At 39.5% G+C, this 18,196-nt stretch overlaps 3 protein-coding genes across 5 annotated transcripts in view; all 3 read left to right on the forward strand.

The window, feature by feature from the left end:
- Positions 1 to 4,640, forward strand: part of kirrel1a (kirre like nephrin family adhesion molecule 1a) — a 32,377-nt gene extending 27,737 nt beyond the window's left edge. The window contains exons 12-15 of one of the 2 annotated variants that reach the window (XM_017037744.2): positions 582 to 689; positions 936 to 1,063; positions 1,308 to 1,421; positions 3,367 to 4,640. In XM_017037744.2, the coding sequence (XP_016893233.1) occupies positions 582 to 689; positions 936 to 1,063; positions 1,308 to 1,421; positions 3,367 to 4,023 (1,007 nt within the window). In that variant the 3' untranslated portion in view covers positions 4,024 to 4,640. The remainder of the gene's footprint in view (positions 1 to 581; positions 690 to 935; positions 1,064 to 1,307; positions 1,422 to 3,366) is intronic. The other variant, XM_008327747.3, reaches the window with a different exon arrangement.
- Positions 4,641 to 6,343: 1,703 nt separating this feature from the next.
- ndufs2 (NADH:ubiquinone oxidoreductase core subunit S2) lies at positions 6,344 to 12,169 on the forward strand. Its single transcript, XM_008327466.3, has 14 exons — positions 6,344 to 6,500; positions 7,198 to 7,301; positions 7,430 to 7,620; positions 7,717 to 7,837; positions 8,042 to 8,154; positions 8,300 to 8,374; positions 8,556 to 8,633; positions 8,734 to 8,819; positions 8,988 to 9,107; positions 9,683 to 9,812; positions 10,078 to 10,173; positions 11,414 to 11,497; positions 11,812 to 11,869; positions 11,953 to 12,169. The coding sequence occupies exons 1-14, from the start codon at positions 6,391 to 6,393 to the stop codon at positions 11,988 to 11,990; spliced, it is 1,404 nt and encodes a 467-aa protein (XP_008325688.1). The 5' UTR covers positions 6,344 to 6,390; the 3' UTR covers positions 11,991 to 12,169.
- A 279-nt stretch (positions 12,170 to 12,448) lies between these two features.
- Positions 12,449 to 18,196, forward strand: part of fcer1g (Fc epsilon receptor IgFc epsilon receptor Ig) — a 7,700-nt gene continuing 1,952 nt past the window's right edge. Inside the window, exons 1-4 of one of the 2 annotated variants that reach the window (XM_008327455.3) lie at positions 12,449 to 12,667; positions 15,733 to 15,821; positions 16,258 to 16,299; positions 17,049 to 17,072. In XM_008327455.3, coding sequence (XP_008325677.1) covers positions 12,598 to 12,667; positions 15,733 to 15,821; positions 16,258 to 16,299; positions 17,049 to 17,072 — 225 coding nt within the window. In that variant the 5' untranslated portion in view covers positions 12,449 to 12,597. Of the gene's footprint in view, positions 12,668 to 15,729; positions 15,822 to 16,257; positions 16,300 to 17,048; positions 17,073 to 18,196 lie in introns of both variants that reach the window. The other variant, XM_008327448.3, reaches the window with a different exon arrangement.

Consider the following 18,196-nt stretch of genomic DNA (forward strand, 5'->3'; position numbering starts at 1 on the left):
GTTGAAATCACACTAAACAAAAAGACATTTAATTTGAGTAACAAAAACTTTTCACAACCTGCAGCAGTTCAATTCAGTTCATAAAAATGAATAAAGACTTCCAAAGTACAATCAACAGCTTAATGAATGTATGGGTTGTTAGATTCCCGTGGTTTCAGTCTTTTCATGTCGACCAACACCAAAGAATCCTCAATAACGCACATTTGCATCGCCTACCTGCAGACATTTACACAAACCCATTTCAGGTGGTGTTTACACAATGACAATAAGGAACTACTGATCTCGGAGCAATAGTGTTGATTTGGCCTCGTGTTCTTAGACAAATCTGAGTTTTGGGACAGAGAAGTCCGTGTTCTCCAAACATATGTTGCAGAGTAGAGTAGTTTTTAAAACTCTGGCTCTGTATGCCACACAATAACAACAATGGTGGATGCCAGGATACTTCTGACCGTGTTGAGAAGACTAAATTGGCTACTTGGCTACTACTTTATTTGTTTTTTTGTGTCATTAATTTACTGTAATTGATTTTTTTTTTTTTTTACTAACCACAAGTCACTGTCCCTGACCCTCGCTTATTTCAGATGACGTTCCAGTGGGATTAATCGCCGTTGGAACTGTGGGCTCCACCATTCTCCTCTTCATCTTTCTGCTGATCCTTGTTCTTATCTTCTACCGGCAGCGCAAAGGCAGTGAGTCATTGTCTGCTCTCTCTCTGTCTCTGTCTCTAACTCACTCACACACACACACATGCTATAAAAGCAATCCTCAACCTGAAGAAGAAGTTTTCATCATTTTTCTTTGGAGTACCATGGTGCTGTAGAGAACGTAGGGCTCCCTCCTCATCGTACGGCTGCTCCATCAACTCGCTCATGAAAACCCACCAGGGGGACGCGTGTGTCCAGCTGCATTCAGCCTTTGCTGTGTTTTGCTTCTAGGTCGGCGCGGGGTCACGCTGGGTAAGCCCGACATCAAGGTGGAGACGATAAACAAGGAGACCCACAGCTTAGAGGAGGACTCCGGCAGCGTGTCCACGGCTTCTCGCATGGTCAAGGCCATGTACTCGGTGAGCGGCAGCGGGATCTGTGTACTTGTGCCGGACAGTGTTTACACAGCCTGTAGCTTAAGGAAAAACCTCAGATTAACTCAACAGCCTCTCCCTGCTCTGCACGTCTTTAACTAAAAACAAACTTTCATTCTCACTCCTTTTTAACTCTTTTTTTTCCTCTTTTTTCTTCCCTTATTTCTTTCCTGTTTTGACTTTTTTTTGGTCCCCTTTTTTATTTTTGTTTTGTGGTTTGACAATTTAGTTTCTCCCCTCTGTGTCCTTCTCTCCCTCCAATCAGCCTTTCAAAGATGACATAGAGCTGAAGTCTGACCTCCGCAGTGACACCCTGGACACCCGCCAAGAGTATGACCTAAAGGTGAGATCACACAGACTCCAGAAAAATTCCCCGAGGTGGCAACGATCCTAATTTCTCCTAGTCTTTCTAAGCTAATTTCACAAAAAATCTCTCAAGAAGTACATGTAATTAAATACAACGATTGTCCCCTGTGAATTTACTCACAATTTATCTACTCAGTGTGCAACCTGGGGCTTTTTCAGTTGAACACAACCCTAATATACTGGCAGGAATTGAAGAAAGACACACACAAAGATCTTCAACAACAGAGTCCAAATGTGAATGATTAATGCATTAATGCACACAATTGTAGAGTCCAAATGTGAATGATTAATGCATCTTAAGTCTAACAACTTAATAAAAACTCACTCTCATATGTGTTTTTTAAAAGGAAGGGTCTTGTTTTCACTTTTGGAAATTAAAATTGTGCAGGTCACTACACACACCTTATGTATGATTTCTGTGATGTGAACTAATGTTAGGGTTTTGTAAGGTGTTGGCAAACTAAGGCCCGGGGGCTGGATGCGGCCCTTTCACCTTTTTAATCCGGCCCGCCAAACTTTTCTAAATCTTTTGTGTGAATCTTAGTTCACATGAACGTTCCACCTGTTCAATTTTAGGACAATTGGGACCCGCTAGTCAAAAAGTCTGCCCACACCTGGTCTAGCATGTCTAATGTTTTCTTACTGTGATGTGCTCTGACAGATCAGTAGCATGTCTAATGTTTTCTTACTGTGAAAAAAACAAATGGAAATATTTTATTCTATGAGTTTCCCAAAAAAACAAACAAATAAAAACAAATGGAAATATTTTATTCTGTGAGTTTCACAAGTCATATTGTTCTACTTTGTGGCTTTTCTGCAAACATCAGAACAAGTACCAGCCACACAAACTGCCTGGGATGTCATCTTAGTTTCCGACCTTTTGTTGTTCAGCTTCCTGATTCTTCTATGTGATTGGTTAAGACTCTTGTCTGTTGATTCTGTCCAGCAGAAAGTGGAAAGTTGAGTAAAGTGTTTTTTCTTAGGCCTTGTTCTTGCTTTGTACTGGGATTTGTGACACATGAGAGTGAAAGTAGGACAGAGAACATGTTGCAGTGTAATTGGCGGTTCTCTAATTTCTTGCTCTCTCTCTCTCTCTCTCTCCGTACGCCCCACTCTTGAATTTCAGTCCAGCTGTGATGAAACCAGTTCCTCCGATTGCTTAAAAAATTGGTTCATCTGAACAAATTCGAAGAAGAAAAGACAGAAAAAGACAAGAGGGGCTACAGACATATTCTACCCATTCAGCTGGCATAAATCATTTTACACTTTTGAGACTGTAGGTTTCTGCCTCTGGTAGAAGTATTCTGACATGTAGCGCTGACATGTATAGATGTGAAAACACCTTGAGCTGGAGGTTAGCTCACATTGACAACCAGGGTCCTCAGTAGGGGGTGTAAAGAGGAGAGATAATCCAGGGGTCATCTTTTATTCAACCAGGCCTGGAGAAGAGCCACATCTTTTTCTTCTTAACTTGGTCAAACTGCTACAGTTTCAAACTACATAATGTAACACATGCAGGTTACTCTTACTGGAAATGTGACTTACTGAAAAGTCTACTGAAAAGAAGAAATACCAAAACGTGATCTTGTGCTGGATACTGGTTTTTAGAGAAAACTGAAAAGCTGCATGAGCCAGAAAGAAATGAAAAACAGATGTAGATGTTGGTGAAACACAGAGACTGAAAATCTTTATTTTCTTCTGTTTATGGGAAAGTTATGGTTTAAATTCATATTTTGAGGGATATGAACAGCTACTGTGTTGTTTCACAATGACTGTGAAAAGCAAAGGGTCTCTTCAAATCTGTGTGTTAGATAGATAGCTAGAACTTCATTAATTTCTTGGGGAATTCCCCTTTAAGAAATTAATGGATGACAGAGTAAAATGGCTAAATAGTTTAACTTTTTTGCTGTTTTTTTTTTCAGGATCCTACCAATGGCTACTATAACGTGCGAGCCTCCACCCATGACGAAGGCCGCCCTGCCTCCCGATCCACCATGCATTATTCTGACTACCGCTCCCCTGCCGGAACACCAGGGGGAGCGGCATCCATTAGCAGCAGTGCCGGTGGCTCAGGAGCCACGGCCAGTGGTGGAGCCCCCGGCCCCCCTGGGCCCTTAACCTCACCCGGCCGACCCCAGGCCTGCTATGACCCGAGACCGCCGTCCAGACTATCCCACATCAGCTACGCCCAGTTCAACACCTTCACCCGAGGGGCCCAAAGCCAGCAGCCCCCTGCTAATCCTGCCCCAGCAACCAGCGAGTTCCCCGGAGACTGCAGCCTCCTGGACTCCACCTCCCAGGTGGCCTACGACAACTACGGATACCCCTCTCATTACCAGACCTACCGCATGGGTTTTGCCCCGTCCAGCCTGGCTCCCCTGGAGGCTGGGCCGTCCTACGAGATGTACGGGGTGGGTTCTGGGGTAGGGCCGGCTGCAGTCGGTCCCGGGGGCCCAGCTCCCTCGGGATCAGAGACTGGACTGGGGAAGTACGGCAGCTCCACTCGTTTCTCCTACACCTCGCAGCACTCCGACTACTCCCACAGCCGACACACACAAAGGATGCAGACTCACGTGTGAGACGAAGACAAATGACCACCTCACAGTCTTAGCTGAGCACGAGGAAACATTTTATAAATAGTGTCACACCTCCAAACACACACAGTCACAGATTTACACCAGTACTTTCACACGGTATCACTCACTTCTGAACACACACACACACACAGCTACAGAACACGAAACGAAATAACCACATTTATACTCATGCACAGAGTCAGAAGACCATACCCGTGAGACAGGGAGGGTACGAGAAACACAGGAACAGAGAGGGGAGAAAAGAAGCCAGGGGAGGAAAAAAGAGGTTCTAGTGAGACAGGGAAGGGAAATTCCACACAGTTTTTATTTCCCTCACTCCCAATGTTTTTGTAAATCTGAGCTCTCAAAGAGCGGACAGCGCAAGTCACAATCAAGACCAGGGAATAGGGAAGGAACGGGGGAGAAGACAGAGGGAGGATCACAGATCTTTGGAGCCCGTAGCCTCTGCTATGAATGGACTTTGTAAATGATGAGTAGGAACGTCTAAAGGAAAACTGACTGACTGTTAAAAGACAGCTGAGATAAAAAACCTCAAGCAGTGGAAGTCATTACTGGCCGCCATTCTTTTTTATTATTGTTTTTGTTTTGCTGTCCTATCGTTTTGCCTTTTTTATTATTGTTTTTGTTTTGCTGGTTGTCCTATCGTCTCATCATAGAGCACATATATCATATCCCAGAATGCCCCACAGTCCAGCGGTACGTTCCATCGTGGGAGGAGAGTGTTGGGGCAACGGGTTGGGGATGGGAGGTATCTCATCATTTTGCACTGCATCTACCGTATCCATGCTTCGACATCCCTTATCTATATCTGTGTATTGTCCTCTTTTTATTTGCACACCAGACTAGAGCTTTGTATTCTATTTTTAACATTACAGAATTATTTTTGTCAATGTAAAACATTTAATGTGTATGTATGGACCAAATGTTTGATGGCGAGTGCACATAACTCGGGAGTTTCCCCCCGGGTCGGACCCACTGAGACAGAGTGAATAGCTGTGCCACCGTTGAAGCCTGAGATGGAGGCGTAGTTTGCAACAGAAAGGTATATCAGTGTATTTAAAAAAAACTAGTGCCAAGTGTTCATGTTTTTCCACCTTTGACCGTGTGCGTATATATGCAGTAGAAGCTCCTTCTATTGGCATCTGTGGTTTTACACGCCAGGCTGGAGGCCTTGAGTCATTCCCAGACATTTCTATAGGCAGGAGCCTTTTCCTCTGAGCCCGTAACTACACGCCTGGTGCAGACAGAGAGAAGAACACAACAACAGATGTTGGGTTTAGAACTGACTGAGTGGCCTTATAGGGGAACATGTCACACGTTTCATTTTGAAATCATTCCGTATCGTCTGTCTGCCAAAAGAAAATGGCCAGGGGAGAATGCGTATGGAGCGGTTCGTCGTAGGGTTATCCACAATATTGACGTGTAGTGTGTGATGGCAAGTGTGAGCGTGAAAGTGAGGTGTGGGTGTCAGCGCGCACATTGATTTGTACAGTGTGTTTGTATAGACGTGTGAGTGACTGTATGTAAGGGAAGGATGCTGCGTAATGCGCGGCATCTGACCCACGTGCGCACGACATACAGTGTGTGTGCGCGCAAGTGTGTGTGTATATCCAAGAGTGCCAGGTGGTTTCTCTATATGTCCATATCATTTCTCTCACAATCCTGTTCCAGTACTTTTATACCTCTGGTAGGACTGTATCCTGTATTATTGTGTCTTTGAATTTAGGAAATTCCAATGTTTATCTTATTGTACTGTTCTTCATAGCAGAGAAAACTGTTCAAAAAGATGTACAACAAACGTTAAACTCTCATTTTTTATTTCATTATCTTCAATATTTTTTAAAAATGGTATGTAATTATTTTTCCACAGTATTACGTAAATAAAAGCACTGTTTTTTATAAACTGCGGCGTGTGGCGTCTTTGTGTGTTTATATGCTTTTATTGGCTTAAAATAACAAAATAAAATTTAAACATTTCATAGCAATCATAACGATTGGTCCTATTCTTTATCTTGACCTTTGAAAAGATATGAACGATTTTTTAAATATATTTACACGAGTGACCTACTTATTTAAATAGTCTTTTTTTCTTTAAATGTAGACATATTGGCTCACCTTGTTTTTAACTTTCTGTTATTTTAATAATATAACTACACGTTCACATTCATAAAGGTGCATAAAGTAAAATAAAAAATAAATCAAACACTGAAAACATTCCAAAACGAGTGCTGCGTTCTCATTAGCTATCCTTCCGGTCGCTAGGGTGCAGAAACACCACTGAACGCACATTTGAAAGCATCGACGAAGAAAATCTCTACGTCATTGTCCGGAGGGTTCCCGTCAACCAAGATGGCGACCACTATGTTGAGGTTGCTCTCCGGTCTAGGACGTCCTTCAGCGAGATTAATATTAAATAATAAGAACTTGATCAACCCTAGCTGTGCTGTTCTTCAGAGCAGGTATGTTAACGCAAATTGCCGCGTGGTGTCAACATTGCACTTCCAGGCTGAAGCACCTTTAAAACATTCACACTCAAAGCTAATTTTAGCGTTGAGCTTTAAAACATGCATTCACCATTTGTTTTAAATATAACACCTCAATTTATTCATAATTCATTCGAATGAAGTTTGTATGCAAAGAGCACGCGCATACGCGTAAAGAAATATTGACCTTGGCGTCATAACCCTACTTTATTCAGTCTTCTCAACGGCCTCAGCTATTAGCCGATTTATTAGCTAGTTTGTATTACTGTTTATCAGCCCCGTCTTTAACACTCAAAGCTGGGATATTTGACATAATCTGTTAAATAAGTTCAATTATTTAAACTGAGAGAATGTGCGCAAAATATGTGGTATTTTATGTGACGTGTTTGCCAGCGTTTACGATTATTAATGCTAACATTAAATCTGACGTGTGCGTTGTTTGTTTCTGCTCACATACAGTAAATGTTGTCAGTGTAATCGTCTGCACGAATGTGTAATACTCATGACTTTTTATTGAACGAGATCGATTGCATGTGTAATATGGAACGGATCACTTCATGCGACAATTTTTGTCAATAGAAAGAATGTAGTTATGCCATTTGATATATCCTGTCTCTGCCGTATTTTTTAAGCCTTCTTTAAAATGTATGCTTATGTTAAATGGTTATCCCAGACAAAAACGATGGCAACCAGACACAGAGTACAACGAAGCATTTTCAGGGGCAGCGATGTACCCCACTGAGCAAAATCAGGACTGGAAACCACCGCCATGGAATGGTATCTTCATCAGTGCACGGAAACACACACAGACAAACACACAGAGTCACTTTTTATATTGTTATATACAGTTTGTTATCCTGGCCATTGGAACCTGCTGAATCACATGCTTGTTTTCTATCATTCAGATGTGGATCCCATTGCAATGACCGACCTTGCAAATCTGGCCCTAAATTTTGGCCCCCAGCATCCTGCAGCTCACGGTGTGCTACGCCTGGTGATGGAGCTAAGTGGAGAGATGGTTATGAAATGTGACCCTCATATTGGCTTGCTTCACCGTGGCACGGAAAAGCTCATTGAATACAAAACCTATCTGCAGGTAAAAGATGTCTCATGAAAACTGCAAACATGTTTACATCTAACTTTAGTTAGTTAAGAAAATGAAGAACTCGAATTTGTCCTTTGTCTGTGACAGGCTCTGCCCTACTTTGACCGTCTGGACTATGTGTCCATGATGTGTAATGAGGAGGCCTACTCTCTGGCTGTGGAGAAGCTGCTCAACATCCAGGCTCCAATCCGTGCTCAGTGGATCAGAGGTACAGAACTACGTATATCATCCGAGCTGTGCAGAATTTTAGCATACTAAGAATCCATCTGTAGAAACACTCTGATTCCCTTTTGGTTTACAAATCCACGTTTGAATTATTTTGGTTTCCATTCCACATTGCAAAGAATTTCACACATTACACTTTAATATGGGTTCTTAAATATAACCTGTATTATTATGGTTGTGTCCTCAGTTCTTTTTGGAGAGATTACTCGCATTCTGAACCACATTATGGCCGTCACCACACACGCCCTGGATGTTGGTGCAATGACCCCCTTTTTCTGGATGTTCGAGGAGAGGGAAAAGGTCAGAAATCATGCTTGAAATATTGTTTGATTGTTCTAAGGCATGAAGGTTATATATTTTTCTGGTAAAAAAAAAGACAAACTCTTTAGATTTTAAATGCAAAGTAAGGCTTTTGTAATGACCATTGTGAAAACTGCTTCCTCAGATGTTTGAGTTCTATGAGAGAGTGTCTGGAGCGAGAATGCACGCTGCGTACATCAGACCTGGTGGTGTCCATCAGGTAGGAATTCTGTTGTTTTGTTCCGTTGTTCTGTATGATTCGGTGTTTTCGCTCATAAAATGTACATATGATAAAAATAACATTTCCCTGACTTTACTGTGTGAAGTCAAGGAAAACGCATATCAAATGTGGGGCCTGTGTTGACCATCTGGTCCATCATATTATCTTTCATTCTCTCCAGGATTTACCTCTGGGCCTGATGGACGACATCTATGAGTGGTGCAAGAATTTCTCCATCAGAATTGACGAAATGGAGGAGGTGGGTGATGATGTGATGCTTATGGTTCCTCCACTGTCTCAGGTTGGAATGAAACACAGTAAAGAATGTAGTGCCAACCGTTGATGTTAACTCTGTGCAGATGTTGACCAACAACCGCATCTGGAAAGGTCGTACTGTAGACATCGGAGTGGTCACAGCTGAAGATGCTCTCAACTATGGCTTCAGGTACAAAACTGCAAAAATATGTATGCTCCCATATCCTAAAGCAATGGGGTTTTTTTTACCATATATTAGTTAAAAAAATATTTTCCTTTTAACTTGACTATTTGTTTCTCTCTCTCTCTCACCCCCCTCTCCCACTCTCCCCCTCCCTCCCTCTCTCCCTCTACCAAGTGGGGTCATGCTACGAGGCTCAGGCATTAAGTGGGACCTGAGAAAATCTCAGCCGTATGACAAGTACGATGAGGTGGAGTTTGACGTCCCAATTGGAAGCAAAGGAGACTGCTACGACAGGTATCGCCAATTCATAGCTGTGATAACAAACAAATAGTTACAACTATAACAATATGAGACAATAAATACTTTTTTCATGTAAACCAAAAACAGTGCTAAAACAAAAAAAGACAATGTTGAAGTAATTTATCTATTGATAGACTATTCCTGCAACCACTATATTCTTAAAACTACAATAAAATAGTACTACTCTACAGCAAGCCTTTAGAGGTTTTATCAAATCCTTCATTACACAACAGAAAAAAACCTCTGCTAGCATTGTGGACCTTCTTAAATAAACTATCTACGAAAACAAAACAAATCATTGCTCTTACCAGCCTGTCAGAAACACTTAAGTAGAGTAAAATGACTTGCAGACAAAATCAAACAAATCTGACCAAAGCAACAGTAGCCCTTTTATAGACGAGTAGCCATGGAGAAAATAAAAATAAACCATGTATGCTACAGCAGAAAATGATAGAAAAAACGGACATTTTACATCTCCAGCAGATTATCTGTTTGTGGTTTTCCTGATACGCCATGTTGTCAAAGCATATCTTATTTTGTGTGTGTACGCGTACATGTGTGTGTTTCAGGTATCTGTGTAGAGTGGAGGAGATGAGACAGTCTCTGACAATCATTCTCCAGGCGCTCAACAAGATGCCAGAAGGAGAGATTAAGGTTGACGACGCTAAGGTTGCCCCGCCCAAGAGGTCCGAGATGAAGGTGAGGTCCTATTTTCCATCCCTGAAACGACCCTCCTTGTGCTTTTCTTTATATAACCACAGGAAGTTTAATTGTTCGAAATGGCACCTGTCCTCTCTAGAGTCGCTCCAGTGTTGGAGAATTCCCCCGTGTTAATTAAAACCACTGCTGTCGCTAATTTGTCTCATTGGCCTCATTTAAAGAATGACGTACTGTAGCTTTGGTCGTTCACGACACAAGTGATCACCTCCAGTTCTCCTCATCGGTTGTGTTCTCTGTGTCCCAGATGTCCATGGAGTCTCTGATCCACCATTTTAAACTGTACACAGAAGGCTACCAGGTCCCTCCAGGGGCCACGTACACAGCCATAGAGGCACCAAAGGTGAGAGTATTCGTCACTGGTTTACCCGTGAAAAATGTGTTGTGTTTCGTTGTGGCTTTAACGCAGCCAACTCAGCTGAGATTGACTCACATTTTACTCGGTCACACTGTGTCACAATTTCCACTCCTGTCTTCATACTGCCTTCTGTGTATTCTTCTACCAGGCACATGTTCACCATGATTGGATGTTTACTCACATGCCCCTTCCAGGCAACAACAGGCCTAGGATTGGCTTCCACCCTCAATTGTACTCCTGTTTACATGTGAAAATCAGAGCTGATTGGCCCAGATATCTTTTGTCTTGTTTTAATTAGTTGACTAAGGACATTGTCATAACTTCCTATTTTGTTTTCATCTTCCAAAAAAGGTTTGTTGAGTAAGTCTTAGAAGAAAAAAACAGAACCACTGGTTTCAGTTTTTCGCTCACAACCGTGTCAGTAAGCTATTATACCAAACACAAGCTTGGACCATGAGCATGTGACCATTAGTTATTCTCCAATGTTGAAGTTGTAACATATTTCCCACAGGGTGTCCCCTTTCTCAGAGAAAACGTTTGTTAAGGACTTAATTTGTCTTTTTCTGGCTTTAGTCAACAGGGTGTCCCCTTTCTCAGAGAAAACTTTTAAGGACTTAATTTGTTTTTTTCTAGCTTTAGTCTAATTAAGAGAATTAAAATGCGTGGGTGATTAATATTTAAAAGAAATATATTTTAAAGCAGTTACTAGTTTGGTCCAGCAGAGGGAACTCTAAGCGTAGCTTGAACAAACGTAGACGAGCAGTTGCCTTGACTGAACAGAACTCGGGGGTTTGTTAGAGGCGTTTGAAACCCTCTGCTGCTGCGTGAGTCCTGTAGCTGTTCCACAAAAGCTAATGAACAGTCTCAGCTGATCAGATTGTACAAGGCCAGTTTGTAAGACATTAAAGTTTGTAAGACATTAAAACAATATCATTTATAATGTGTGTGTGTATATATGTATATGTGTATACATGTGTGTCTATATAGTTATATATTTATATATATAAGTTTGCATTATCTAAATTAGAAAATACAATTGCTAACTTTTTACTTTACTTTTTCTCAATAAAACCTGAGGAAATAAAACTTAGACCCCTGACAAAGCTATCATCATTAAACTTGCCCAAGCTATTTGAGAGACTTGTCTCCACACGTTTTAGCTTTAACAGAAAAACACCTTTGGATAACTTCTGAACTCACCCTCCTGTTTTTGTCATGCCTGCAGGGAGAGTTTGGTGTTTATTTGGTGTCCGACGGCTCCAGCAGACCCTACCGCTGCAAAATCAAAGCTCCTGGATTCGCTCACTTGGTTTGTGTGCTTAGAAAAACCTTCTGTAGCTCATTGTAAATATGAAATATGTTAAATACAACAGGTAGTAATAATTCAAACTGTGATCCTGAAGTGATCATTAACAGACTGCTGTAAACCCTCTGACCTTCCTCTCTGCTCCTTCCTGGCTGTCTAACAGCTCTTCATTAGTCCGTTCATTTTTACTCTTCAAACTCAGCATGTCTCTAAAGTCAGAAACATCAGTTAGTGTAATCACATATTTGAACTCTTTAGATGTTTTAAAATCATTTCTAATCTCTCAGAGCATGAATCGATGTTTTCTCTTCTTCTAGGCTGCTCTGGATAAAATGTCCAACGGCCACATGTTAGCTGACGTGGTAGCCATCATTGGTAAGTCTGTGTGTCATTAAGGTTGAAGCTCTCCAATCGGCAGCATCGACTCTGACCCTGTGTTTATTTTGTGTGTCTTCCAGGTACACAAGATATAGTGTTTGGTGAAGTTGACCGTTAATACGATTGCTGCCGGTCGCCGTCTTGTATTCTAAGAGGAATAAAGTGACTTTGTTTTTGTTTCTCTGATTCTCCTCCTGGTCACTGATCACTGTAGAGAGACCTGTGACAGTTGACTCTGCTCTAAGTCATGGATGTACCATGTCTGAATAAACCTAATAAATATTTTATTTCCCCTCAGTCATGTTAAGATGGTCTCTTTTTTCCCCCCCCAGAAATAATTTAATCCAACAAATGTGAATGAGAAAATAATGTTTTATTTTAAATATATATATGTAGCTGTGTATACACATGTATACATGTATGTATGTATTTATATGTACAGCATATGTGTGTATATACAGTATATGTGTGTGTTTTACCATGAGAAAGGTCTGTTGCCACAAAGCAGAAGCATGGGGCCTCAATGACGAGACCTTCCTCCAGTTTCAGGTTTGGGGCGGAGTGGTCTGATGTGATCTGCGACTAGTGGACATCTAGCTCACACCACAACTTCCCCTCTTGGCTGTAAGGTATATGCAATACTTCAGACTAGGAATACACTTGATAAGGCGAACCACACAAACTGCAGCATTTCAGCTGAAAGGGTCCTTTACTCTGGTGAAACCATGGCCTTCTTGAGAACAAGGACGTCACTCGTGGCCATTCTTCTATTGATGTGTTTTGATCAAGTCTCTGGTGAGTAAAAAACAACTTTTTATTCCTGAAGTTTAATGTCGGAATGTTTCACAGTGAACTCTCAAGAACGTGTATGAATGGTGACAGTTGAAGATGACCTGTAGACATGGTTAATTTGGGTAAAAACATTTTAAGAGGTGGAACTAAAATGTTATTCAGAACAACGGCATTTCTCAGAAGACAGAGTTACCGCAGTTGCTGCACCATGGGTTCCTGTGACGCTGACCATCCTGTTTGTAGTCGATAGGTGACAAGTTGTGTGTGGGCATGTACACATGAACACTACCACCATCTATTTATTCCTATATTTTTCTGTTGGGGTTTTGTGTGACTTTAAGTTCCTGTAGATCAGCCCTTCTCAGATATTTCCTCATTTAATAGTCCAGATATTCGCTAACATGGAAGGACTGGAAGGTCATTGAGGAAACCTTTTTGTTTGAGGAAACCTTGAAGGTCATTGAGGAAACCTTTTTGTTTTGAAAATAGACTTTTTAACTTGGTAAAGTACAGTAAAGTAAATGACTTAAACATACAGAAATACCTATGCTAATTTTGTATATTTGGTCATTATAGAAATACAAACAAAATTTAATTGTTAAAAAATAAATAATTGAAAATATATATTTCTGTTGGGTTCAAACTGTTAATTGACATGCAGACAAAATAATGAAAAACAAAAAACAGATTTTACTTTTTTTTACTGTTTAAAATGGTTTGTACTGTTTGACCAATAACTGAAAAAAAAAGACTTACTGTATGGGTGAGTGTGTGTGTGTGTGTGCGTGAACAGAAAGATAAAAACGGAAGTCTGGTTTCATTAGAGAAGGTAAAAGGTGAAAACCAAAAAGGGTAAAGAACTTAAAATACTTCATTTTAGATGTGTATATTGTATTATTGTATAATATGATATAGTATCCAGTTTGGTCACGTATCCAAATAATCAGCGATTCTCCATCAACACAAATGTCACATTTCCTCCAGGACGAAATGCCTTTTTTAGTTTGTTTATAACAACTAAACGTGTTTTTTTTCCCTTTCCGATGCACCTTTTTGGCTTTATGACAAAAAGGAAAACACTGGGAAAAAAACTGCTCTTTACATCATTACCTGATAACCACATGAGGAAAAAAAATTAACTGCTAATCATCCAAATAAATAACAGATGATTTGATCCAGTGACAGAAATGACACAAAAAGGTGAATTTCAAAACAATTTTTAAAAAGTAAAAAATGAATCATATACCCCTGATAGTAATCGATAGAAACAAAATATGTTCTAGGCGTGTCAAACTCAAATTCACAGTGGGCCAAAATTAAAAACAGGAACAAAGTCTTGGGCCAAACTTAATATTAATTGAAAAATTGACAGCAATTGTGCATGTTTCCCCCTCTCCAGATCTGTAATGTAGAATTTTTACATATGGAAGCAAACTTCTTGAAAAATCACAGCTTAATATTATAAACACATGAGAAATTAAATTTGAAATAAACCAGACATCAGTGGTATTAGGTCTCTTTATCTGTAGCCTTTTGAGTTCCTTTTTAATTTAAATTCTTTGTTCACAGGGCAACAATAAAATTAAAAACAAAACAAAATGTCAGTGCTATAACATAGCTCATACACCGCTAATACTACAAATCCTGCCAATATATAGTGGCTATATAAGGCGGGTCAACTCTAGTACACATTTGACATGATCCCGCAGGCCTGAGTTTGACACGTGTTCTGGAGACTAAAGAAAACCTACTTTACGATAACCTTACTTGTGCTTATGTAAAGTAAAGATGTAAATAACTGCTGCAAAAACCAGCAAAAAAACCCAACTGAAGTCCAGCTCCATACATAGACATGTAAACGTTAAAAAGGAAATTGTAATAAAACCCGCACCAAACTAAAAGTCTGTCTTAACAACAGGATGTTTAATTGCTCTCAAAGGCTTTACAATAGCTAGCTACACACTGCACATTTGATAAATGCACACCACAATTATCTTGGCCAGTAAAGCTGCACAAAATTCAAATGAACAGCAGTTGTTGGTATCTGAACAAAAACCACGGCTGCAAAGATAGACCTTTGTGGGTTTATTTAGCTGGAAGTGGCATCTATGTATTAGATTCGGTGTTCGACCACAGTAGCAGCATTTATAAAGGGCAAGCCTAAATGATAAAAAACATGTAGAAATTGTTGCCGTTGTTACTCGTCTAAAGGTTGCGAGAGAGGCCAAAGGAAACCAGTCATGTCAAACAAGTAACATTCTGGAATGTAACGGCTAACAGATGTTTGATGGAGAAACTATGCGAATTTGAGCAATGTGTCGTTGCTAAGCTAACTGCGCGAAATGTGACAAGAAAACTGCATGTTAATAAACCATCATTAAACAACAAAGCACAAGACAAAGACCGTAGAAGTCACTGGGAAATCTCTATGTTAAGGTTAACTGTTGGAATTGGTGTTGATTATGAATTAAAAAGTGCTGTCAAAGAAGGCTAGGAACTGGTTTACTCCACTGAGTGTTCAGAGCTGCAAAGAGTTTTAGGCAAACAAGTTAAACATAAACAAAAACAAAAAACATGTCTGGTTAAGGTAATATTGGAATATTTTTGAAGTCCAGGTAAAATAAAAATCAAAAAGGCAACATAACGGAGGAGATGAGACACACTACATACTACATACACCACTTATTAGCATCCTAGCTAAAATGCAGCTCGAATAAAATTACACTGGCTTGTCCTTTTCACTAATACACTGCATGAAAGAATAAATAAATGTACTGCATTTGTGTGAAGATGTTATTGATATATTTACTTATTTAAAAAACAATAAGTTATTACATTTATTTATTTATACATTTACATGAACATATGTTTCCTTAACTGTCCTGCCTGAAGTCCAGATGTGTTTATGTTGATTATGGACAATAAAAGAAATATTATTCTCTTCTTATCAGCAATAATAATAGTAATAATAATAATAATAATAATAATAATAATAATAATAATAATAATAATAATAATAATAATAATAATAATTAATCATCCTCTTCATCACGCTCTTGTTTCAGCAGGTCTCACAGATCCTCAGGTGTGTTATGTGCTGGACGGCATCCTGTTTGTGTACGGCGTGGTATTGACCGCTCTCTACTGCAAAGTCACGGTTTGTGTGCTATGGACTCACACACGGACAATGCTACACACACACACACACACACACACACACACACATATATATATAATGTTTTGAGCACACCAAACACACCAGTTGGATTCAAGATAAGCAAATAGTTGGGTGTCATCGGCATAATGAAGTATTGCAATCAGTTAAAACTGGATGAATACTACGTTTCTCTCAATGTAAAATTGTCATAAAGTACTATTTTTTTCAAACTATAGGGTCATTTACTGCATTTTATTTAGTGAGGTTTGAAACCGATCCACTGTTTCTATTTGAGCTGGAAACATCTGTCAACATTATGTCTAACAATAGATAGTAAATAATTAATTCAGTCTCACTCTGCAATATGTTGTAGTTGTTATGTTTCTTATTCAACACCGTTTTTTGTTTGTCGTTTTTCTGTTGTTTTTTTTTACAGATATTTAGCAAGGAAAAGGACAACGATGGGACATCAAAAAAGGTACAAATAAGTGCACAAAGACTCAGCTTAACATACTCACACACAGTTCTGTTTAAACCCACTAAATTTGGCATAATTCCTAAAGAAATTAAGTTATTTCATTCAAAAGCTATTTCTGATTATTTTGTTTTCTTCTCCTTAACATTAGTATTTATCTTGTACTTTGTACAGCTATGATTTGTCTTTAAATAGTTTTTCCACATATTTTTATTACGTGGTTCTGATCTATTTGGATCATCATCCTCCGACAATGTCACATTAACATTAGCCTGTCAGGTGAGCCAGGTTTTTGCATACATTTACATTTAACTTGTAGCTGTCAGGTGAGCCAGGTTTTTGCATACGTTTACATTTAACTTGTAGTTTGTTTGTTTTTTAGATATATATTTTTAAATAATTTAATTAAGACCACAGTGGCTGCAGCTCGCTCTTCGTATTCTTTCTCACCTGCTAGTTTGTACTCCAATGTCTAGCCACAAACGAGGTGTAAAACGAAACCCACACTGACACACACACACACACACACACATACACATCTTTTAAACCTTGCATCACTTGCATCACAAAGCTCCTTCTTCCTCTTTATATCTTAGCCCTATTTTGGCCTATAGGGTTCACAGTTGCATGTACATCCTGTCTTAGAAAATTAAAGACAAACATGAGTTTCATGTGTCATGTCTGTTTGTACCTTAATATCACTGTGAAACTCAATCTAATCTAATCTTGTTTTTTTTTTTTTAATCTGTCAGAATGGTGAAGACAGCATCTATACGGTATGTTCCTACACTCTGTGTAACACAACAGTAATATATAACATATATACATATGCAAACATCTGCTAGGTCAGGAGCAGATAGCTGGAGCATTCAAATAAACTAAGATAAATGACATGTAAAAGTCAGTCAGAAAAGGCTAAATGCATTTAGCCTTTTCTGACTGACTTTTACATGTCATTTATCTTAGTTTATTTGAATGCTCCAGCTATCTGCTCCTGACCTAGCAGATTACCATACTTGACCGTACGGTATGCTAGTGTCCGTCAAGTCAATCCAAGTTGTGGGAAGTACGTCAGGAAGCCTGGGGTGGAATTTCTTCAGATTACCTTAACAAATTAAAAGCTAGAATGCTAAAGGTTTTGAAAATTAATTATTATTCTATCCTAATCTTCTCAATGTCCTGACTATATTTTTTATTCATCTTCCAAATCTTTTGATACATAAAAGGGTGAGCTTTTATGGAACACAAATATCGGTGACCCGAAACGGTAGAGTGTGTATATATATATACACTACCGTTCAAAAGTTTGGGGCCACTTAGAAATGTCCTTATTTTTGAAAGAAAAGCACTGTTTTTTTCAATGAAGATAACTTTAAACTAATCAGAAATACATTTTATACATTGCTAATGTGGTAAATGACTATTCTAGCTGCAAATGTCTGTTTTTTGGTGCAATATCTACATTGGTGTATAGCGGCCCGTTTCCAGCAACTATCACTCCAGTGTTCTAATGGTACAATGTGTTTGCTCATTGCATGAGAAGGCTAATGGATGATTAGAAAACCCTTGTGCAATCATGTTAGCACAGCTGAAAACAGTTTAGCTGGTTAGAGAAACTATAAAACTGACCTTCCTTTGAGCAGGTTGAGTATCTGGAGCATCACATTTGTGGGGTCGATTAAATGCTCAAAATGGCCAGAAAAAGAGAACTTTCATGTGAAACTCGACAGTCTATTCTTGTTCTTAGAAATGAAGGCTATTCCATGCGAGAAATTGCCAAAAAACTGAAGATTTCTTACAACGGTGTGTACTACTCCCTTCAGAGAACAGCACAAACAGGCTCTCCCCAGAGTAGAAAGAGAAGTGGGAGGCCCCGCTGCACAACTGAGCAAGAAGATAA

The sequence above is a fragment of the Cynoglossus semilaevis genome, chromosome 1 (genome assembly GCF_000523025.1).
Source record: "Cynoglossus semilaevis isolate Cse_v1.0 chromosome 1, Cse_v1.0, whole genome shotgun sequence".
In the NCBI taxonomy this organism is placed as follows: Eukaryota; Metazoa; Chordata; class Actinopteri; order Pleuronectiformes; family Cynoglossidae; genus Cynoglossus; species Cynoglossus semilaevis.

What these genes read in the sequence shown, in the direction of transcription:
- ndufs2 (XM_008327466.3), top strand. Translation starts at nt 6,391, where the DNA reads ATGGCGACCACTATGTTGAGGTTGCTCTCCGGTCTAGGACGTCCTTCA. An exon ending in CCGTGCTCAGTGGATCAGAG is followed by an intron (nt 7,838 to 8,041) that starts GTACAGAACTAC and finishes TTGTGTCCTCAG; the next exon opens with TTCTTTTTGGAGAGATTACT. An exon ending in AAAGGAGACTGCTACGACAG is followed by an intron (nt 9,108 to 9,682) that starts GTATCGCCAATT and finishes TGTGTGTTTCAG; the next exon opens with GTATCTGTGTAGAGTGGAGG.